At 38.4% G+C, this 18,835-nt stretch overlaps 1 protein-coding gene across 7 annotated transcripts; it reads left to right on the forward strand.

The window, feature by feature from the left end:
• The first annotated feature begins 13,492 nt into the window (after window positions 1–13,492).
• ZBED5 (zinc finger, BED-type containing 5) lies at window positions 13,493–18,609 on the forward strand. Of its 7 annotated transcripts, none has more exons than XM_004683044.1 (3): window positions 13,493–13,704; window positions 15,292–15,405; window positions 16,207–18,609. In XM_004683044.1, the coding sequence occupies exon 3, from the start codon at window positions 16,452–16,454 to the stop codon at window positions 18,453–18,455; it is 2,004 nt and encodes a 667-aa protein (XP_004683101.1). In that variant the 5' UTR covers window positions 13,493–13,704; window positions 15,292–15,405; window positions 16,207–16,451; the 3' UTR covers window positions 18,456–18,609. The 7 variants fall into 7 exon arrangements, with proteins under 7 accessions (XP_004683101.1, XP_004683100.1, XP_012581132.1 ...); XM_004683043.1 differs by having other exon boundaries at window positions 16,239–18,609; XM_012725678.1 differs by having other exon boundaries at window positions 13,531–14,340; window positions 16,239–18,524.
• The last annotated feature ends 226 nt before the right edge of the window (window positions 18,610–18,835 follow it).

The raw sequence follows: 18,835 nt of genomic DNA on the forward strand, positions 1-18,835 counted from the left end.
CCCAATGCAATGATAGTGAAGGCAAGGATAAATAGATGGGACTACATCAAGTTAAAGAGTTTCTGTACAACAAAAGAGACATTACAAAAAACAAACAGACAACCCACTGATTGGGAAAAAATTTTCTCACACAAAACTAGATAAAGGATTGATCACAAAGATATACAAAAACTAATGAAATTCAACAAAAATAAAGTGAACAACTCCATCAAAAAATGGGCAGAAGAGCTAAAAAGACACTTCTCCAAAGAGTAAATGCAGATGACCAACAAGCATATGAAAAAATGTTCAACATCACTTGTAATAAGGAAGATGCAAATTAAAACCACAATGAGATACCACCTCACCCCAGTAAGAAGGGCACATCTTAAAACAACTAGCAACAACAAATGTTGGTGAGGATGTAGAGAAAAAGGAACTCTCCTGCACTGCTGGTGGGAATGCAAACTAGTACAACCACTATGGAAAACTGTTTGGAGTTTCCTCAAACTCCTAAACATGGAGCTTCCCTATGACCCAGCAATCCCACTCCTAGGCACCTACCCAAAAGACACAAGAACACTGATTCTAAAAGATACCTGCACCGGCATGTTTATTGCTTCTTTATTTACAATTGGAAAGACATGGAAACAACCCAAATGTCCAATAGTGGATGACTGGATTAAAAAGATGTGGTTCATATACACAGTGGAATATTACTCAGCAACCAAAAAAAAATAAACACATGCCTTTTGCAGTAAAATGGATGGAGCTAGAAAAGATCATGCTTGGTGAAATAAGCCAGAAAGAAAAGGAAAAATACTGGATGATTTCACTCATAGCAGAAAAATAATGGACTAGGCGAGAAAGTAATAATAATAATGAATGACTATCTACCAGAGACATTTTAAGGGGGTGGGGTGGGGAATGGGATCAAAAACAGTGTGGGGAAGGAAATGCACTGGACTATGGTGATGGCACATGGGTGATTTGGTGATGGGAAGCCCAAAGGGATTACTACTGAGCCATCTCAGTACAAAATGATGTAAAAATAAACTATTCTATTATTAAAAAAAGAAAAAAACTACATCGAGGTATCTCTATTCACCTATTAGAATGGCTAAGATATAAAATGCAAAGAAACCAGATCACTCATGCAAAATAGTTTCTGGAAAGCAGATAGGAAACTTCATTATAAATTAGATATGCAACTACCATATGTTGTATACTATGCCTACAATTGTACTCTCAGGCACTTATCCCAAGGAAATGAAAATTCATGTTCACATACCCACATAGAGGGAACATGTAAAAATGTTTGTTACAGGTTTATGATTAATAGACAAAAATTGGAAGTTTCCCAGATGTCCTACAGTGTGTGAATAGTTAAACAAACTGTGGTAGATCCATATGATGGAGCACTGTTCCACATTAGAAAGGAACAAGCAATATACCATCTGGGTGAATCTCCAGAGAAGGAAATAAAATCCAGTCTCTAGAAGTTAACATAATATGGCATTCCATTTATGTAACACTCTTAAAATGATAAAATTTACAAACAGAACAGATTAGTGCTTGTCAGGGCTGAATTAGAGGTCTGAAGGGGAGAGGAGTGAATGTGGCTATAAAAGGGCAACATGAGGGTCTTTGTGCTGATGGCCTGCTCTTTGAGTCCATATCCTGGGAATGTTATACTATAGTTCTGCAAGATGTTATCAATGGGAGAAGCTGTTTGCTTTCTTACAACTTTATGTAAATATGTATTATGACCTGAAAAAAGTTGTTTTTAATCTAAAAAGAAAGAACTGAAAGTCTTGGTTCAGGGTCTTGCAGGTTTTTCTCTACTTCCAGGCCCAAGGCCTTTTGTGCAACCATGGTCTGCCAGATTCTTTGTCAGGCCAAGAAGCAGCCTAGCTTGATCTTCCCTCTTCATATTTACCAGAGTAGGAGGTACCAAAGCAGCACTGTGTTTCTTGCATCTGGCCTTGCTCAACCCAGATGTCAGTTGGGGCAGAAAGAATACTCCGGAATCCTGGAGCAAAGTGGGTCCCAATGTTCAATACAAATTCTACTCATTGAACGTAGATGACAGCAAACTTTAGAAGACCCAGATTTCTAAATGAAACACTTACTATAGAGCTATATAAAATGAAGTCTTCCAGAAGCCACTCACACCATTTTCCGCCTAACCAGGAAGTGCACACACCTAGATGTATGAAATCATGCTGATATATGTGTTGGGGTCTACACTGATTAATAAATACCTGAAAATTTAACTAACTTTAAAAAGTAATAACAATCATGTTTGGGAGTGGCAAGTGGCAAGTGGCTGAATGAATATAAAGATAAGAATGTCAGAATGTTGATAGTTGAAGCTTAGATATGGGGAGTAGAGGATTAAAATAACTGTTTACTTTGTATATGTTTGAAATCTTTCATAAAGAAATAAAATAAAAGAGACAAAGAAAGAGGATGCTTTAATATACATGTCTAATATATAAATACATAAATACCAATTCTCTCACCAACAATATACAATTAGAAAACAGAATGAAAAAAATCCTATTTATAATAGTAATGACTCAATGAAATTATAAAGAAATTAACTTTGTAATAAATGTTAAGACTTCAATAAATAAAACTACATAAATATACTCAAAATCCCAAACGAAAACCTAAATAATGGGTATGAACAAATAGGAAACACACAATATTCAGGCATGAAAAGACTAAGTATTATTAAAATATACCTCTCCTACATTTAATCTATAAATTAAATCCAATCCCAACCAAAATTCAACATGATTATAGAATCTTAAGCAAGCCATAAATACCAGAAGCCATAAATGAAAAGACTGATTTCATAAATATTAAAAAATTTTCCTCAGCAAAACAACAAAATATTAAATATGACAACAGCTGGGAGAAACATACCTAACAGCATTCATGACCATATTTTAGGAAATTTTACAAATCAATGAGAAACAGAATATGGGAAACCATATAACAGTCAATCAAAGAAGAGTAAATATGAATGGTTGATAAACTTATAAGAAGATGCTTTACCTCATAAATAATCAAGAAAATGCAAATTTAAATGTTTGATTTTACATAAAATAATTTTATATAAGGACCCTCCATGTTGGCACAACAGGTTAAGGCATAGCACTGTGCAGCTGTCTGAGGCCACTGCAGTATGAGATCAATCCCTGACCAGGGAGGTGACCCACATGGCACAGCAGACCTCTCCTGTCTCGCCCACTGCTCCCCTCAGTAGTGTACTTTATCAATCTGCCTGTTCTGCTCCCCACTCTGTCTCTGGTGAAGCCTCTCGCTGCCCCTGAGCCTTAGGCTTGTACCCCAGTTCTGTATGCATAAATAAATAAATCTTTAAAAATAAATAAAATAAGTTAATTTATATAAATAATTTTATCTTTGTTTGCTCTCTCTTTATTCCACATATAAGTGACATCATCCAATGGAGACAGATACTCTTGTGTGCTATTAATGAAAGTGTAATTTGATTCAAATTGGGGAGAGCACAATTTAACATATACCTTTAAGGCCTAAAGTTTAAATTCACATTAAGGCTTTAACTCACAGAGGTACACACACACCAGACACAAAGAGCTGTACACAAGGACATTTATGTTAACAGTGCTTCTAAAGCTTGAAGATTAGAAACAGCCTAAAACTCTTTCCATAAGGAAATGATTAAGTAAGTTGAATACAACTGTTAAAAAGATACTGTTTATATGCTGACATAAGAATTTCTTAAGGCATATTAATAAGACCAAACCATGTCATAGAATAATTTGTAAAGTATGTGTGTCCAACAATTCTCTATATTTCATGTGTACATATGTACATGTATATACCAAAAAGCTAACTGACTACCTTTGGTGAATGAAGGGAATAAGAAGGATGAGAGAAGATAAAATGAGATCACATGTATATTCTTTGGCTCAGTTCTACAGTTAAAAATTATAGGAATAGTTTCTTGTAAAATGTTTGTAATTACAGTTATTTAAAGAGTATATGCTACATGGGAAGCACTCAAAGCTTCTCAGAATGATGTTACCGCATAAATTGAAGACAATGAAATGATCATTATTATTTTTATCAGTGTCCTTACCCTTCACAACTATCAACACTGATAATGCCTTTCATCAGGGAGATTTAAACAAGATTTACAAATAGAAGTTCATTTATAAATAGAGTACACCTTTGAAGCAAGACTATTAATTCCCAAATACAGACAAATAAATGACTTTCCCAGATTTTCAAACAAGTCAGGAAATGATCCAGAGCCAGAATTCCACTGTTGTAGGCATAAATATATATACTGGCTTTCAGCACAGCACCATAAATAACTGAATCCCCTGGCATTTCAGTCTCCCCCTAAATAATTGAGTGTTTAAATGACTTGCAAACCTTCACTTTGGCTTTAAAAACCACCTATTGCCTCGCATTCTTTTTAAGGGAGATGACTTTTAAAAGTTTACCATCAACCTTCCAAAGAAAATAAGTGTAAATTTATTTTCACCTTCTCTAAGAGGACAACCCAGGAAGAATATAGTGCTTGTCCAAAGGACAGCTCTGATTATAATACTTAGTCTAAGAATAATAACTTAGCAGCAGTACTCTATAACTGCATTATCCTAATTCTGAAAACTTTATAAAGAAAAGGAGGCATAAAAGACAAGGAACTGAATCAGAAAGATCCACTAAACACTGTCTCTGTCGAAAGTCATGGGTGTGATGATCATAGGTAACTCCTTCAACTTCTCTCAACCTCAGATTCCTCACCTGTAACATGGGAATAAGAATGCCTCCTTGCTGAACTAAATGGGTTATGTCAAGATCAAATTATAAAGATGGTGTAAAGTATGAAGTTTCAGGTAAGTTATTTTGTGTTTTTTACAATTTAAAAGAATAAGTTTATTAAGAAAAGAAGAAAGGAGAGCAGAGAGCTACTACTGCATTTGAAAGGAAAAGGTTTATGACAAGAAATGCCTGCATAAACACAGGTGTGCGGTCTTGGGAGAGCTATAAGTTATTAATGTACGAAAATTGAATTCTTCCTGCAGGAACTCAGAATGTGAGAAAATTGAACTTGCCATGTTCAAGCTTCTTGATTTGGAGCTCAATCATTTTTTTTTTTTGTCTGAACCAACAAGTCTCAACTACAAGTCTAAAAAAAGGAGTGAGTGACCTTTATTTGTAAGGTGTGTCATGATTTAAAATGACTAAAGTCTTTTCTAAATTAAAGAGGATTACAGTTGGGTGTCATGCACTAAAATATGCAGTAGCATTTTCCGACTGAACTGCCCTATCCTTTAACTCTATTGCTCTTACTAGCCTTCCTTAACCATAGCCAGAGCTGGACTAAAAGGGGAACAGTTGGGCAGTCCCCCAAATCACTAATATAAGAGGCACTAAAATATCACTGAAATAATTAGTAACTACAAAAATGAAGATTTCCACTGACAGCTTTTTTCTCAAATTTTATTGTCAGTCATCTACATAACTAATAATTTGGGGGATAAATTTCTATAGGCAAATTATTACACAGATGGAGAAACATTTGCTTCTATTTAAAATACAGCATAAATTTTTCTTGAGTTTATAATGAGTTATGTGCCCTATAAACCTACCACAAACTGGAAAAAAAAAAAAAGTGGGCATTTAATATACCTAATGTATTGAACGTTATTTTCCTAACCTGACTTAAATGTTCTGGGAGCACTTACATTAGCCTACAGTTGGACAAAATAGTCTAACACAAAACCTACTTTTTAATAAAGTGTTGAAAACCTCAGACACATACATTTTGTTGTCATGATGGGATGCAAAAGCACAAACTACAATATCCAAAGTGCTACACATTATACTGTATTAGGAGGCTTATCCTCACGGTCATGTAGCTTATTGGGAGCTAGACTTACTGGCAGGGGAAAAGATCAAAATTCAAAATTCCACCTAAGGTTGCTGTTATATGGATATAACTTTTGCACTACTTATGGAACAATACTAAGTCTAACTATTGTATGGTAGGGACTATCTGCACAGGAAATTAAAAACCAGAATATTAATCTAACATTGACCCTATGTATGTTACATCTTGGCCCTATACCAAGTGCTTTACATGTATGAGGGCTTTTAAAACCAGCAACTACTGTAAGTTATTGTTTTCTAACCTATTTTTTAGATGAGGACATTGAGATGTGCCCAAGACTGCATAAATAGCAGACAGTGGAGATGCAATTTAAAACCAATCTGTCCTTCAGGACATATAATCACTATGCCTCACAGTCCTCCCCAAGTGCAGCCAATTCAGTCATGTATTTTAGCACTTTACAAGTTTTCAAGGAACAGTTAAGATTTACCGGGTAGACTAACTCTGAAACCAAATAATTCAAGGGTGATGTTGAATCAATAATCAGTTTTAGAATACAAATTCCCAACCTTCTAAATATGTCCCCAAAGAACATAATCTGGTTCAGAGTAACTGCAAAAGAAAAGTGAAAAGAGAATAGAAACAATGAGAGGTGTGAAATATCATACCAACTTGTTTAAAAATATTAACACTGATCAGGGAATATCTATAATTATAATTGAAAATTAAGTTTCTTACAGCCCTCATAAAATAACTGTTGAATAAACATTCAAGGGATACTTTTAAAATGTGCATCAGTTAGAACTGAATTGTAAATAGCAGACTTCACTCTAGCTAATTTAAACAGAAAGGGGGCCCTCCCTGGTGGCACAGCAGGTTAAAGCACAGCAGTAAGAAGCTAAAGCCACCTCCACATGAGCTCGATTCCCGCCTGCCCCGGAGGAGATCCACATGGCGTGGCAGACCTCTCCTGACCCTTCTGCTGCCCCCCTCAGCAGTATACTTAGTCAATCTACCTGTTCTGCTCCCCGCTCTGTGTGTGGTGAGTCCTCTCACTGTCCCTGCACCTCTGGCATGTACCCCAGTTCTGTATGCATAAATAAATACATCTTTAAAAAAATTTAAACATAAAGGGATTTACCAGGAGGAGTCAGAGATTTATAAAATTATTGGAAGAATAAATGGAAGAAAATTGAGACTGCACTTTCAGTGCAGTTTACTTCCAGATATTTATAGAATTTGCCCAACATGGGCACCATACTTGTGCCATATTTGTGGAGCTGGGGAATCTGGAAGCCACGCCCATAGCCATTGACTACCATAATCTGAATCACCAAAATAAATGCCCTACTCCCTGTCTCATCATGCATGTAATGTAGGGACTAAACACTGGAAAGTCTGTTAGACCTATCTTAGGAAAACCAACATGTTTTTAGTTTAAAAAAGTGGCAGAAATAAAGCTTCCAGCTGAGAATGTTCACTTTCCACTTCCATATCTCACTAGGGTCCATCTGTTTCACAGAAACTAGATTTCCTGGATCCAAACTTTAAGGATTTCTAGAAAATATAAACTCTAGATTTCCAGCCTCAGTTAAGACTTGCTAGACAGAAGTAATAACTAATTGAGTACATGTACAGCTATCAGACACCAAATTACTAAAGTCAGACTAAATTATCCACCCACCCTTTTTTAAAAAAATATTTTTTTTATTTATGCATACAAAAACTGGGGTACAAGCCAGAAGTGTGGGGGAGTTGAAAAGCTTCCAGAGTGGGGAACAGAACAAGCAGACTGAAATAAGACTGGTGAGGGGAGAAGTAGGCAGAACATGAGAGGTCTGTGTGCCATGTGGGTCACCTCCCTGGTCAGGGATCAAATGTGTGCTTCAGTGGCAGCAGACAGCTTCATAGTGCTGCACTTTAACCTGTTGTGCCACCAGGGAGGGCCCAACCCACCCATTTTGCTTCAGCCCTGGCAATAGTTCAGAATTTGAACTCAACTTAAGGGCAGCCCACCCAAAGGTTGGCCAATGGTAGGTGACAAGATCAAAACAACTTGGGAGCAGTTTTTTCTCTTAGGATTTTGGGGGTGGGACACTAAGCATTGAGCCAATGAACTAGGGACTTTATAGATTTTAGCTGCAGTAGGTTTGGAGTCAGAATGATGATGGGTCATGTGTGAGCAAATAGTATTATACACATATTCATTATATGGTGGTAAGATACTAAAAGATGACTAAATGTTGCAAGTGGTTCCATCTGACGAAAAATGCAGGATTTCTCTGGTGGTTATTTATAATCTTCTTAGTGGTATCTGAATTTTTAAAACTTTGTAATTATATTGCAGGGGGGAAATTATATTAAAAACAAAACAAGCAAAATGAATACCCCAAATTGGGCCATTAAGCCAGAATAACTAAGCTAGATATCACATGACCACTAGCTAAAAGAACAGCTTCCAAACCATTCAGTATTTAATTTTCTCAATTCTCACCTAGCACTTCTACTGCTATAAAACTGGGGGAAATTTTTTAATTTGAAACCAGTTCTAGTGAGAACCTTGAATGTCAAGCCAAGGAGCTGATCATCCTACAAATGAGGATAGTTTTGAGTAAGGGAAGGGAATGACTTTAATGTGCATAGACTGTTTCTTGTTTGCAGGATAAATTTGATAGAAACAATCAGGGACTGGCTAATTTCAATTAATTAGCCAATTTAGAAGGAAAATTTCTTGAATCTGGTTTAGTGATGCGTGGTATGGGAGATTAGTTAAATTTTTTGTCTAATGATTGACTTTCTATCATTTGCAATAGAAAAGGAACTTATTAATACACTGAAAGATGGCTTAATTTACATATAAACAAATATTTACAGTGTATCACCAAGTGATCAGTTTAATGGCCAATACAATGGAGATAAAAAGGAATTTTAAAACACATTCATCACCTTAAGCCATAGTCCATCTTTGTCACCAATTATCAAAATGATGTCAAAGTCATGTGATAGTTCTGGGATTCATTGTTCTATAAAACTGAAGGAAAGGGGGATTACAATGTATATTTCCTGAAGCTCTTTGGTTCTAAAGTATTATGATGCTATGCAATGACAAAAGAATTAGTGAGTCACTGAAGATTCTAAAATTTGGAAGTTTGGTAATCAAAACTGATTAAGTAGAAAGAGATTAGAAGCTAGCAAGACTGTGGCAATAATTTAGAAAGATCATTTCTTGATCCTGGTCTAGGAAACGTACAGTAGTGATGAGGAAGTGATGGAGGAAAGGGGATGGATGAAACTAAAACATTTAAGAAAAGAGTAACAATTTGATGCCTCCTGTATAGATGGAATACGAAAGTGAATCAAAAGTTACTATTTACCCCAAGTTTATTTTGGGATATTAAGAAAAAAATAAGATCTTTCAACAAAATGAAGTTTAAACAATAAAATAAAATAAATGAGGTCATGGGGAGAACATACGGGTTTTTAAAAAGTAGTAAAGTTTTGAACACATTGTATCTAAGGTGTTAGTACATATTCAAATAGAAAATCTATAATCTTAAAATTTAAAAGTGAAGTGGAATATCAGAGCTCATGTTTTATTCTTAAGAATCATTGATCATGGAATAGTGAGAGTCCTAGGAATGAATAAAAGCTTTAATAATAAAAGGGCCTCTCTGGTGGCACAGGAGTTCAAGTCTCCATGTTCTCAGTGTGCTACCATGGCCAGCCCATGTTCCATCCCAGCCAGGAAGCTAAACATCAGGAAGCAGACCTCACCTGTCTTGCCCACTGCTCCCCTCAGCAATGTATTTCAGAAATCTGCCTGCTCTGCTCCCCACTCTGTCTGTGGTGAATCCTGTTACCCCCACATCTCTGGCCTATACCTCAGTTCATGAATGAATAAATAAATAAAAATAAAAATTTTAAGAAAAGCTAGAATCAACATTGAAAATTGACACAATTTGTTTATAAGTAAGCCAAATATATCATACATTTGCATATCTTGAGCCTTTAAGTTCAATTTGTAAATCTTATTAATCTATTTATAAATCTCACCATTGCATAAAATATGGACACTTATTCTCTATAATTAATTCACAAGCTTCACAGATTAAATACTTCTTAATTTGCATATTTAACTAACCAAATTCTCTTATTTTCAATTATTACTACAAATGAAATATATGTTAGTGAAATCATTATAAGCACTTATGATAACTCTTGTAAATCTACACCAATAAGTCAGTCTCATACACGTGGCCATGAAATTCTCTTGAATGTTTCATATGACCAAAGCTGACACATCACAATAACTTTCGCAGAAATATGCAAGCTACTAATTTACCACCTTTATTTTAAAGGTTACACACTGTGGCAGATGTGAAGATGTGCCATTCTGCTCGAAATAACTCGCTGTCCTGCTCAAGAGTGGGTAGTGTGATCCAGCACATGGCTCCCAGCTGTCACTTCAGCTGCTGTTCTGCCCTTCCCACATGCACTGAGGGAGCAAGGAATATAAGAAGGAGGACACTATGACCTACGATACTGGTGCCAAAACCTTTATCTGGTTATCTGTTCTGGCAAACCAAACTACTGCAAATTCACCAATGTGAACAGAACTTTGTCATCTCAGACCTCTTAAGAGGCTACAGGTTTCAGATAGCCAATTCTTGTCACTGATTCCAGTGGAATTTGAGTCTCAGGTAGTAAAGTGAGTTTCTTCTTAAGGGTAAGGCTCCACCTGCTTTCCCAATATATAACTATAATCTTATTGTTAATACTTCTCTGCCTAACATATTTATGCGCATGTACACATGCCTCATGCTTTCCACAACCAGTACTGCACCTAATCCAGGCTTTACTACCAAATAACTTTCAGGACTTGAACAAGTTATTTACCAGTCAGTTCAAATTCCCTATCTGTAAAATAGGGGTAACTTGTGCCTTCCCTGGTGGCGCAACAGGTTAAGGGGCAGCACAAGTTCAATTACAGGCCAGGGAGGTGACCCCATACAGCAGACCTCTGCTCTCTTGTCCACTGCTCCCCTCAGCAGTGTATTTTGAGGCTCTGCCTGTTCTGCACCCCACTCTGTCTTTGATGAATCCTCTGCACTTCTGGCCTGGACCCCAACTCTGTACACATAAATAAATAAATCTTTTTTTTTAATAGGGGTGACTATCTGATATGATTCTTTTTAATACATTAAAAAGTGGATATGTAACAGGGTGGTCCCAAGAAAAAAGGGAAATTCCAGGTTCCTGCCCCACCCAAGAAAGGGGGACCTGAGCAGGGAAGAAGAGAAGCAGAAGAGGATACTGGAGGAAGAAAGATGGATGGAGAGCCAGCAGGAGACCTGGAGGAGACACCTGGAGCAAAGAGACATGTGAAGAAACTATTCTTGCTTTTTGGTCTTGGACTAGTAGAAACAGATGTGGGTGAGAGACCTGTGAGGAGGTTAACAATGGCAACTTTTATCTTGATTTTGATTTTGTTCCTTACTTTTCAGACTTGACTGTTTCTGCCCCTCTCCTATAGGTCCCCAGTGGACGATACTTTAGTGGCAGTGGCCCAGATCTGTCTCAGTAACCAACAGTCAAATCAGTAAGTAACTATTGATCAAGTAATTATAGAAAAAAAAAAAAAAGATCAGACTTTGGGGGCCTCCCTGGTGGATCAAGGGGTTAAATCACAGCACAATGAAGATATCTGTAGCCACTGCGGCAGAGTTTGATCCCTGCCCAGAGAGGTGACCACAGGGCACAGCAGACCTGTCTTGTCTAACCTGCTGCTCCGCTCAGCACTGTACTTCATAAGTCAGCATGTTCTACTCCTCACTCTGTCTCTGGTGAATCATCTGGTATATCCCAGTTTTTGTATGCATAAATAAGTAAATATTTTTTTTAAAAATCAGACTCTGCAGATTGCTAGGGCCTAAGTGAAGGGAAGGCCTTAGTTAAACTTCGTTTAAGCAGTATTTTTCCAGTCAGTTGAATATTTTGGATTTTCCCAATTCATGAAGATGTAAGCCAGTTATGTGAAGGTTAAATTGTGTGCATTATGTAAAAGCTTTCTCAGAATTATAAAACATTAAAATATGAAAAGATTATGTAGATAACTACTGCAATTACAAACTAATTTTTTCACACTTCAAATAAAACTGCACAACCTATCCCAAAAGTAGTTCCACCTTCGTGGTTAAATTTCAAATGAAACGATTGGGATCATTTTTAAATAATGAGAACAGATGAAATGTAATAATGAAATAATAATGAAAACTGTATGTAGAACAAAGACCTGATGATGCTGATGTGGCTTTAAACCATTTGGGCTAAATGTTGCTTCTACCATCAGTCCTGAGAAGTTTTCTATGCAAACCCCCTGAAAGCTTGTTAAATTATGGATTAGGTTTCTTCCAACGTCTAAGAAATTTGTTCATATATCAAAAAGCATATTTTAGAAACCAAAACTGCCTTTGCTTCTGGCCACAAGTTAGGAGCTTGGTGCAGTGTCATTGGTGCAGTGCCTGAAATCATGATCAGTTTTCCTTCAGTTAATTCTAAGGGGTTTCGAAAGGATAAAGTATTGTAAACAATAAGACCGTTTGTTAAATGCTACGAGTACTAAAACAAATTCCCTCCATTTAGCGTGTGTATTTTTCGGGTGCCAGTTCAAAAAACCCGACTCCAGGTCTCCCCGCGGGACATCACACAAAATGAAAACACCGCCCGCAGCCTTTAGCAGTGTAGACTTTTGGAAAGATGAGAGGCTGGTAGAACCATGCCTTAAAATATCCGCATGCTGCAGCTCGGAGAGTGAACATGCTAGAACGCCGGCCCTTGGGTGCAGCGTTCCGGCGTTCCTTTGAGGCGGATGTCACTTGTGAGAGCTGCAAAGACAGCACAGGGGTCCCTTCCATCCTTCACGCTAAGACTGCGGAGACGCCGCTATCCCTACCGATTCCTACAAGGCGGTTCCCCAGGCCCCCCGGGGTCACCTAAAAGCTCCGCCCCTCGTGCGCCAAGCCAACCTTACACCCCACCCCACCAGACCCATAGGGTCCCAGACCCGCCGGTGTCGGGGAGGTGAGGGGATGTCTGGGCGGGGGGCAAGAGCTAGGTTTTCTGCTCCGATTCCTTGGGGCAAATAAGGGAAAGAGGAAGCGGCTGCGCAACCCGGCATCGGTACGGCTCTGGGAACAAAGAGGTGAAAGTATCAGCCGCCGAGGCTGAGCGCTCCTTCTCTGCACTGCGAATCCGCTCAAATCGCCGCTGCCTGGGCAGCACGCCCGGGGCTTAGGAGCATGCAGATTTCTGCAGTCCACTTCGGCCATACGGCATAACAACTACATCGAGTAGTTCCCAGTTATCTGCTGCCGGGCGCCCGGGCTGATTAGGGCACAGAGATGTCTGAGAACAATCACTTCACGCCTGGCACAGTTGAGCCTCGCGGCTCACTCGAATCCAGCGCTGCAGCAGCGGCTGCAGCACTCCTCAACCCAGCTTGGTCCTTTCCTTTAGTCCCGCCCCGATGCTCTGCGAGGATTGGTAGCAGCGAGCAACTCCGGCGCTGATTGGGCGGTGGCGGAGTCGCTCTTGGGCCGTAGGTTCGGCTGCCCCAGAGTGCTAAATTTATCTCCAGACTAGCTGCCGCTCCAGCCGCGAGTCGGATCTCTGTGGAGGTGCCATAGGCGATATCCCTGAGCTGAGAGCTTCACCCTGTCCCCCCTCCCCCGAATCCTCCTTTTTCTCTGTTTTATTTTTCATTTCCCTTTCCCTTTCCCCCCAGTCCACGACGACTGGCTCTTGACCCTGTTCAGGCCTCGGTGAAGGTGAGGACCAGAGCCGCCCTGGCGGCTGAGTCGTGCGCTCTGAAATGGCCGCTGCCTTGAGCTGTCTAAAATGGCGGCCGCAAGCTCAGCTGGGGATCGCGGCGCTGCTCTGCAGCCAAGCCGCAGCGAAGACCGTTCTCTCCATCATCGATGGAGATGAAGTAGAAAGATAGTGTTGGGTCCTGCGACGCGTTCCTGTGGTGGTTATCTGAGGCGACTGCTCGGGGACGCGAGAGAAGAGTTCCGAGGCGAGGGTGGGCTCCGACGGGAAGCAAGTCCGGACGTGGTGGTCTGCGGGCAGCGCGCACCTGGGACCAGGATAAGCTGAGGAATAGCTGGCCCGGGCCGCACTTCCAGGTGACCGCTGGAAAAGGTGCTGGAAGCGGTGTCCAGACCCGCCCAGGGTCCTAACTGCCTTTCTGCCTAGGCTTTCTGACTGGACCTCACTCTGACCCAGCCCCCCTGCCCCGGGAGGTAGTGTTGGAAGCAGGAACCGCCTGAGGGTAGAGGTGAAAAGGTTGTGCTAACTGTCAGTTTAACCAGAACTGCGAAAAGCTCAAGGTTCCCCTCCTCTTGGGAATAGGATACAACTTTACTCCCTAGGGAGTCCAGACTTTTGTCCACGACAGATTCGGGGTGAGCATCTCTGAAAAGATGGGGATGCGGCCCTCCTTCCTGAAAACAAAGCTTCCTACTCTTGTATGCTTCTCTAGCGGCCAGGGAGAGGGATCCTCGTCTTGTAGGTCAACCAGCAGCTCCACAAAGTTTTCTGTTGCCACATCCAAGTGGACCGAAAGGAAAAATCACTGCATTTTTGCTCCCAATAATGGAGAAATTGGACTTTCTGCTGTTGTTAGTTTGAGACCCACGGCTTTCTGGCATTTGTAATTTCTCTCGATAACACCCAGCTCCTGGTACCAGGTTATTTAGTGCTTGGGAAATTAAGGGTATTAGCAAACACACAAGTAATGGCTACCGTGGGCACCTCTGCAAACTTTGGGGATTCTGTTCTTCGTTTGCAGATAAGTTAACTTACAGATGACTTCTCTGTGTCTGTTCTTGGGTCTCTGAAGTGGAGTTATTAATAGTCCCTGTACTCAGGTTTGTTTTGAGGATTAAATAAGGTGATCTATCAGTAGATGAGAAACTTAGCAGTTTCTGGTGCATAGTAAACAATGATCACTCAAAACAGAAGCCTTAATTGGTTATGGAGAGAACAAAGATGGTTAGAGCAAAACAGCCTATTTTATGTAACATCATGTGATTCTATTTTAGATTATTTCCAATACTGAGTTTTAGAAACATTATATGTGACTGTACTTTTGAAAGTTAGCCTTCATTTTTGAAAGTTTTACTGTATTTCTGTGAAATGAATGAATTGGTAGAGCATCTCAAAACAGTGAAATTGCCTGTATAGTAAATAGTAGGAGGATATCATTTTTACTATGTAGGCATTTCAGTCCAAAGTCTGCATTGCAGTGAAGAAACATTTGCACTGCCTGGGTCTAGTGTAGATTTTAGTGACTAGTGTCTTAGTGTTTTGTAGTTCTCTTTTGCTGTATCTAATTTTAATCTTTCTCTTTCTAGGCTTTTGGTTTCTCCCCTTCCATTCATCCCTTAATTTTATTCTTTTGAAGAGTCTGCATTTCCAGCTGCCAAGGTGGAGAGTGTGCCTGCAAAAGGGATTACTTTTCATTTCAGGTATTTTACCTTCTAGCTGTTAATAGGGAAACCATTTTGATTGAGAATCTAACATGAAAATGCAAAATTTAGTCTGTAGGCAACTCTCATCTATAGTATAATGGGATGCAGTGTAATCAGTAAAATACACATTACTTTAAATCTTAATTTGGATAATATAAATAATTAGATAATTTTAAGAACAGAGAAATAGTAACTTAGCTTTGGTGTACAATTTATTTTTCAGTGTTAATGCACAGTATGTAGGCTATAACGTGTTCTGTAAAATTTTTAACTGTTTGTATATTTTAAATAAAGCTCTTCAGAATAGTAACAGAAAGGAACAGTCAAATATGTAATGTTATCAACAGTCGCTGTGTCTAATGGCAATAGAAAACTAAGCAATACTAGGATACTATGTACTTTGAAAGGGGTTGGTCAATTATGGCCCAGGCTGTCTGTTTTTATAAATAGAGCATTATCAGAATATAACTGTACCTGTTTTTTATTCTCCGTGCATATTGCCACATGCACAATTGACAACTTGCAACAGAGACCATATACAACCCATAAAGTAAAAGATATTTATTATATGGCCCGTTCCAAAAAAAGTTGGCAATCCTCTGCCTGAAGGACATGTTCCTTAAGGTCTCTTCCATAAAAATACTCATATCAACTTTTTATTCCTTCTTAGTCCAGTGGTTCCTGAATTGTATGTTGTAGAATATTAATATTTAATATATGTTGAGATCAGTGCTAACAGTACTTCTTTATAGTTTATTTTAAAATATAGTTTTATGACTACTACATGTATTTCTATAGCCCTTATTTTTATGTGATAATCTACCTTTAAGAAAAGGTGTGCCAAACCTGAGAGCACCAGGAAGTCGTATGCGAGATCACCTGATACATGAACGTGTGATGTTCCATCTGCGCATTGGTGGATAGGCAGCTTTTACAAATTAACTGATGGCTTGCTATATATCATCTCTGACGATTGCTCGTCATCTTACCTGTTTTATAATTTCAACGCTATTGTGATATTTGATGTTTATTCTAAATTAGCCATGTTTTGTACCACAAACACTTTGCCTATGGATCTGTTGCTGAAACAAGGAAGCCTTAAACAAGAAGTAGAATCTTTTTGTTACCAAATTGTGTCTGAATCAAATGATCAAAAGGTTGGAATATTGCAAAGTGAAGATGAACAGTTGCCTTCAGTTTCTAAGAAATGTGAAGGTGAGCTTTCCAGGGTCAAGTTTATGTCCAATTCCAATAAAATAACAACATTTAGTAAGAAACCAAAAAGAAGAAAATATGATGAAAGTTATTTGTCTTTTGGATTTACTTACTTTGGCAATAGAGATGCACCTCATGCTCAGTGTGTGTTATGTAAGAAAATTTTATCAAATAGTTCTTTGGCCCCTAGTAAGCTTCGAAGACATTTAGAAACTAAACATGCTGCATATAAAGACAAAGACATAAGCTTTTTCAAGCAACATCTTGATTCACCTGAAAATAATAAACCTCCAACACCTAAAATTGTTAATACAGATAATGAAAGTGCTACAGAGGCTTCATACAATGTAAGCTACCATATAGCCCTGAGTGGAGAGGCTCATACCATTGGAGAATTGCTTATCAAACCTTGTGCAAAGGATGTTGTGATGCGGATGTTTGATGAACAATATAGTAAAAAAATAGATGCAGTACAACTGTCAAACAGCACTGTTGCACGTCGAATTAAGGATTTAGCTGCTGACATTGAAGAAGAACTTGTTTGTAGACTGAAAATTTGTGATGGGTTTTCACTACAACTAGATGAATCAGCTGATGTTTCAGGACTTGCTGTGCTGCTTGTGTTTGTTCGTTACAGGTTTAATAAGTCTATTGAGGAAGACTTACTCCTCTGTGAATCTTTACAAAGTAATGCCACTGGTGAAGAAATTTTCAGCTGCATCAACAATTTTATGCAAAAACATGAAATTGAGTGGGGAAAATGTGTTAATGTTTGTAGTGATGCTTCTAGGGCAGTGGATGGGAAGATTGCTGAGGCTGTCTCCTTGATAAAATATGTGGCTCCTGAAAGCACCAGTAGTCACTGCCTCTTGTATAGACATGCACTAGCAATTAAAATAATGCCTACATCTCTGAAAAATGTCCTAGATCAGGCAGTACAAATCATCAATTATATTAAAGCTAGACCTCATCAATCCAGACTGCTAAAAATTTTATGTGAAGAAATGGGGGCTCAGCACACAGCACTTCTTCTGAATACAGAGGTGAGGTGGCTTTCCCGAGGTAAAGTTCTTGTAAGACTTTTTGAGCTTCGCCGTGAACTATTGGTTTTCATGGATTCTGCTTTCCGATTATCTGATTGTTTAACAAATTCATCTTGGCTGCTAAGACTTGCATATCTTGCAGATATATTTACTAAGTTAAATGAGGTTAATCTGTCAATGCAAGGAAAAAATGTGACTGTTTTTACAGTATTTGATAAAATGTCATCATTATTTAGAAAACTGGAGTTTTGGGCCTCATCTGTAGAAGAAGAAAATTTTGATTGTTTCCCTACACTCAGTGACTTTTTGACTGAGATTAATTCTACAGTTGATAAAGATATTTGCAATGCCATTGTGCAGCACTTAAGGGGTTTGCGCTCTTCTCTGTTAAAATACTTTCCTGTAACAAATGACAATAATGCCTGGGTTAGAAACCCATTTACTGTAACTGTTAAACCAGCCTCTTTAGTAGCAAGGGACTATGAAAGCCTGATTGATTTAACATCTGATTCTCAAGTGAAACAAAATTTCAGTGAACTTTCACTAAATGATTTTTGGAGTAGCCTAATTCAAGAGTACCCAAGCATAGCAAGGCGAGCAGTTAGTATACTTCTACCTTTTGCTACAATGCACCTGTGTGAAACAGGATTTTCATATTATGCTGCAACAAAAACAAAGTACAGGAAAAGACTTGACGCTGCACCTCATATGCGGATCCGACTTAGCAATATTACACCTAATATTAAGCGGATATGTGATAAAAAGACACAAAAACACTGTTCTCATTAAAATTAAAGGGTTTTGCATGTCTCAAGAACCAAATAATCTTAAAGTAAAAATAAAAAATGGTTTACTTCATCTCTGGTATTTTGTGGTTTCAAATAAAGTTCAATTTTTTTATTTTGCTTTGATTGTAAGAAAGCTAAAGAATCAAAAATTTAAACGTGTAATCACTATTGCTATTCTTCACTTTGTTTCAGTGGATTCTGTTGTCATAACTGGGAAATCATCACACACAGATTGTCTTAATTCCTAAGCATAACATTCTCTTCAGAATCTAATCCATATCAATCTTCCTGGCCTGCTATCCTACATCCCTTACTCATGGAACTTTTTGCCTTATTCTAAACATATTGTACTGTTTAATATTTTCAGGTCTCTTCTTGCTT

This window comes from Condylura cristata, unplaced genomic scaffold, assembly GCF_000260355.1.
Source record: "Condylura cristata isolate star-nosed mole 26May11 unplaced genomic scaffold, ConCri1.0 scaffold00015, whole genome shotgun sequence".
Lineage (NCBI taxonomy): Eukaryota > Metazoa > Chordata > Mammalia > Eulipotyphla > Talpidae > Condylura > Condylura cristata.

What these genes read in the sequence shown, in the direction of transcription:
- ZBED5 (XM_004683044.1), top strand. Translation starts at nt 16,452, where the DNA reads ATGTTTTGTACCACAAACACTTTGCCTATGGATCTGTTGCTGAAACAA.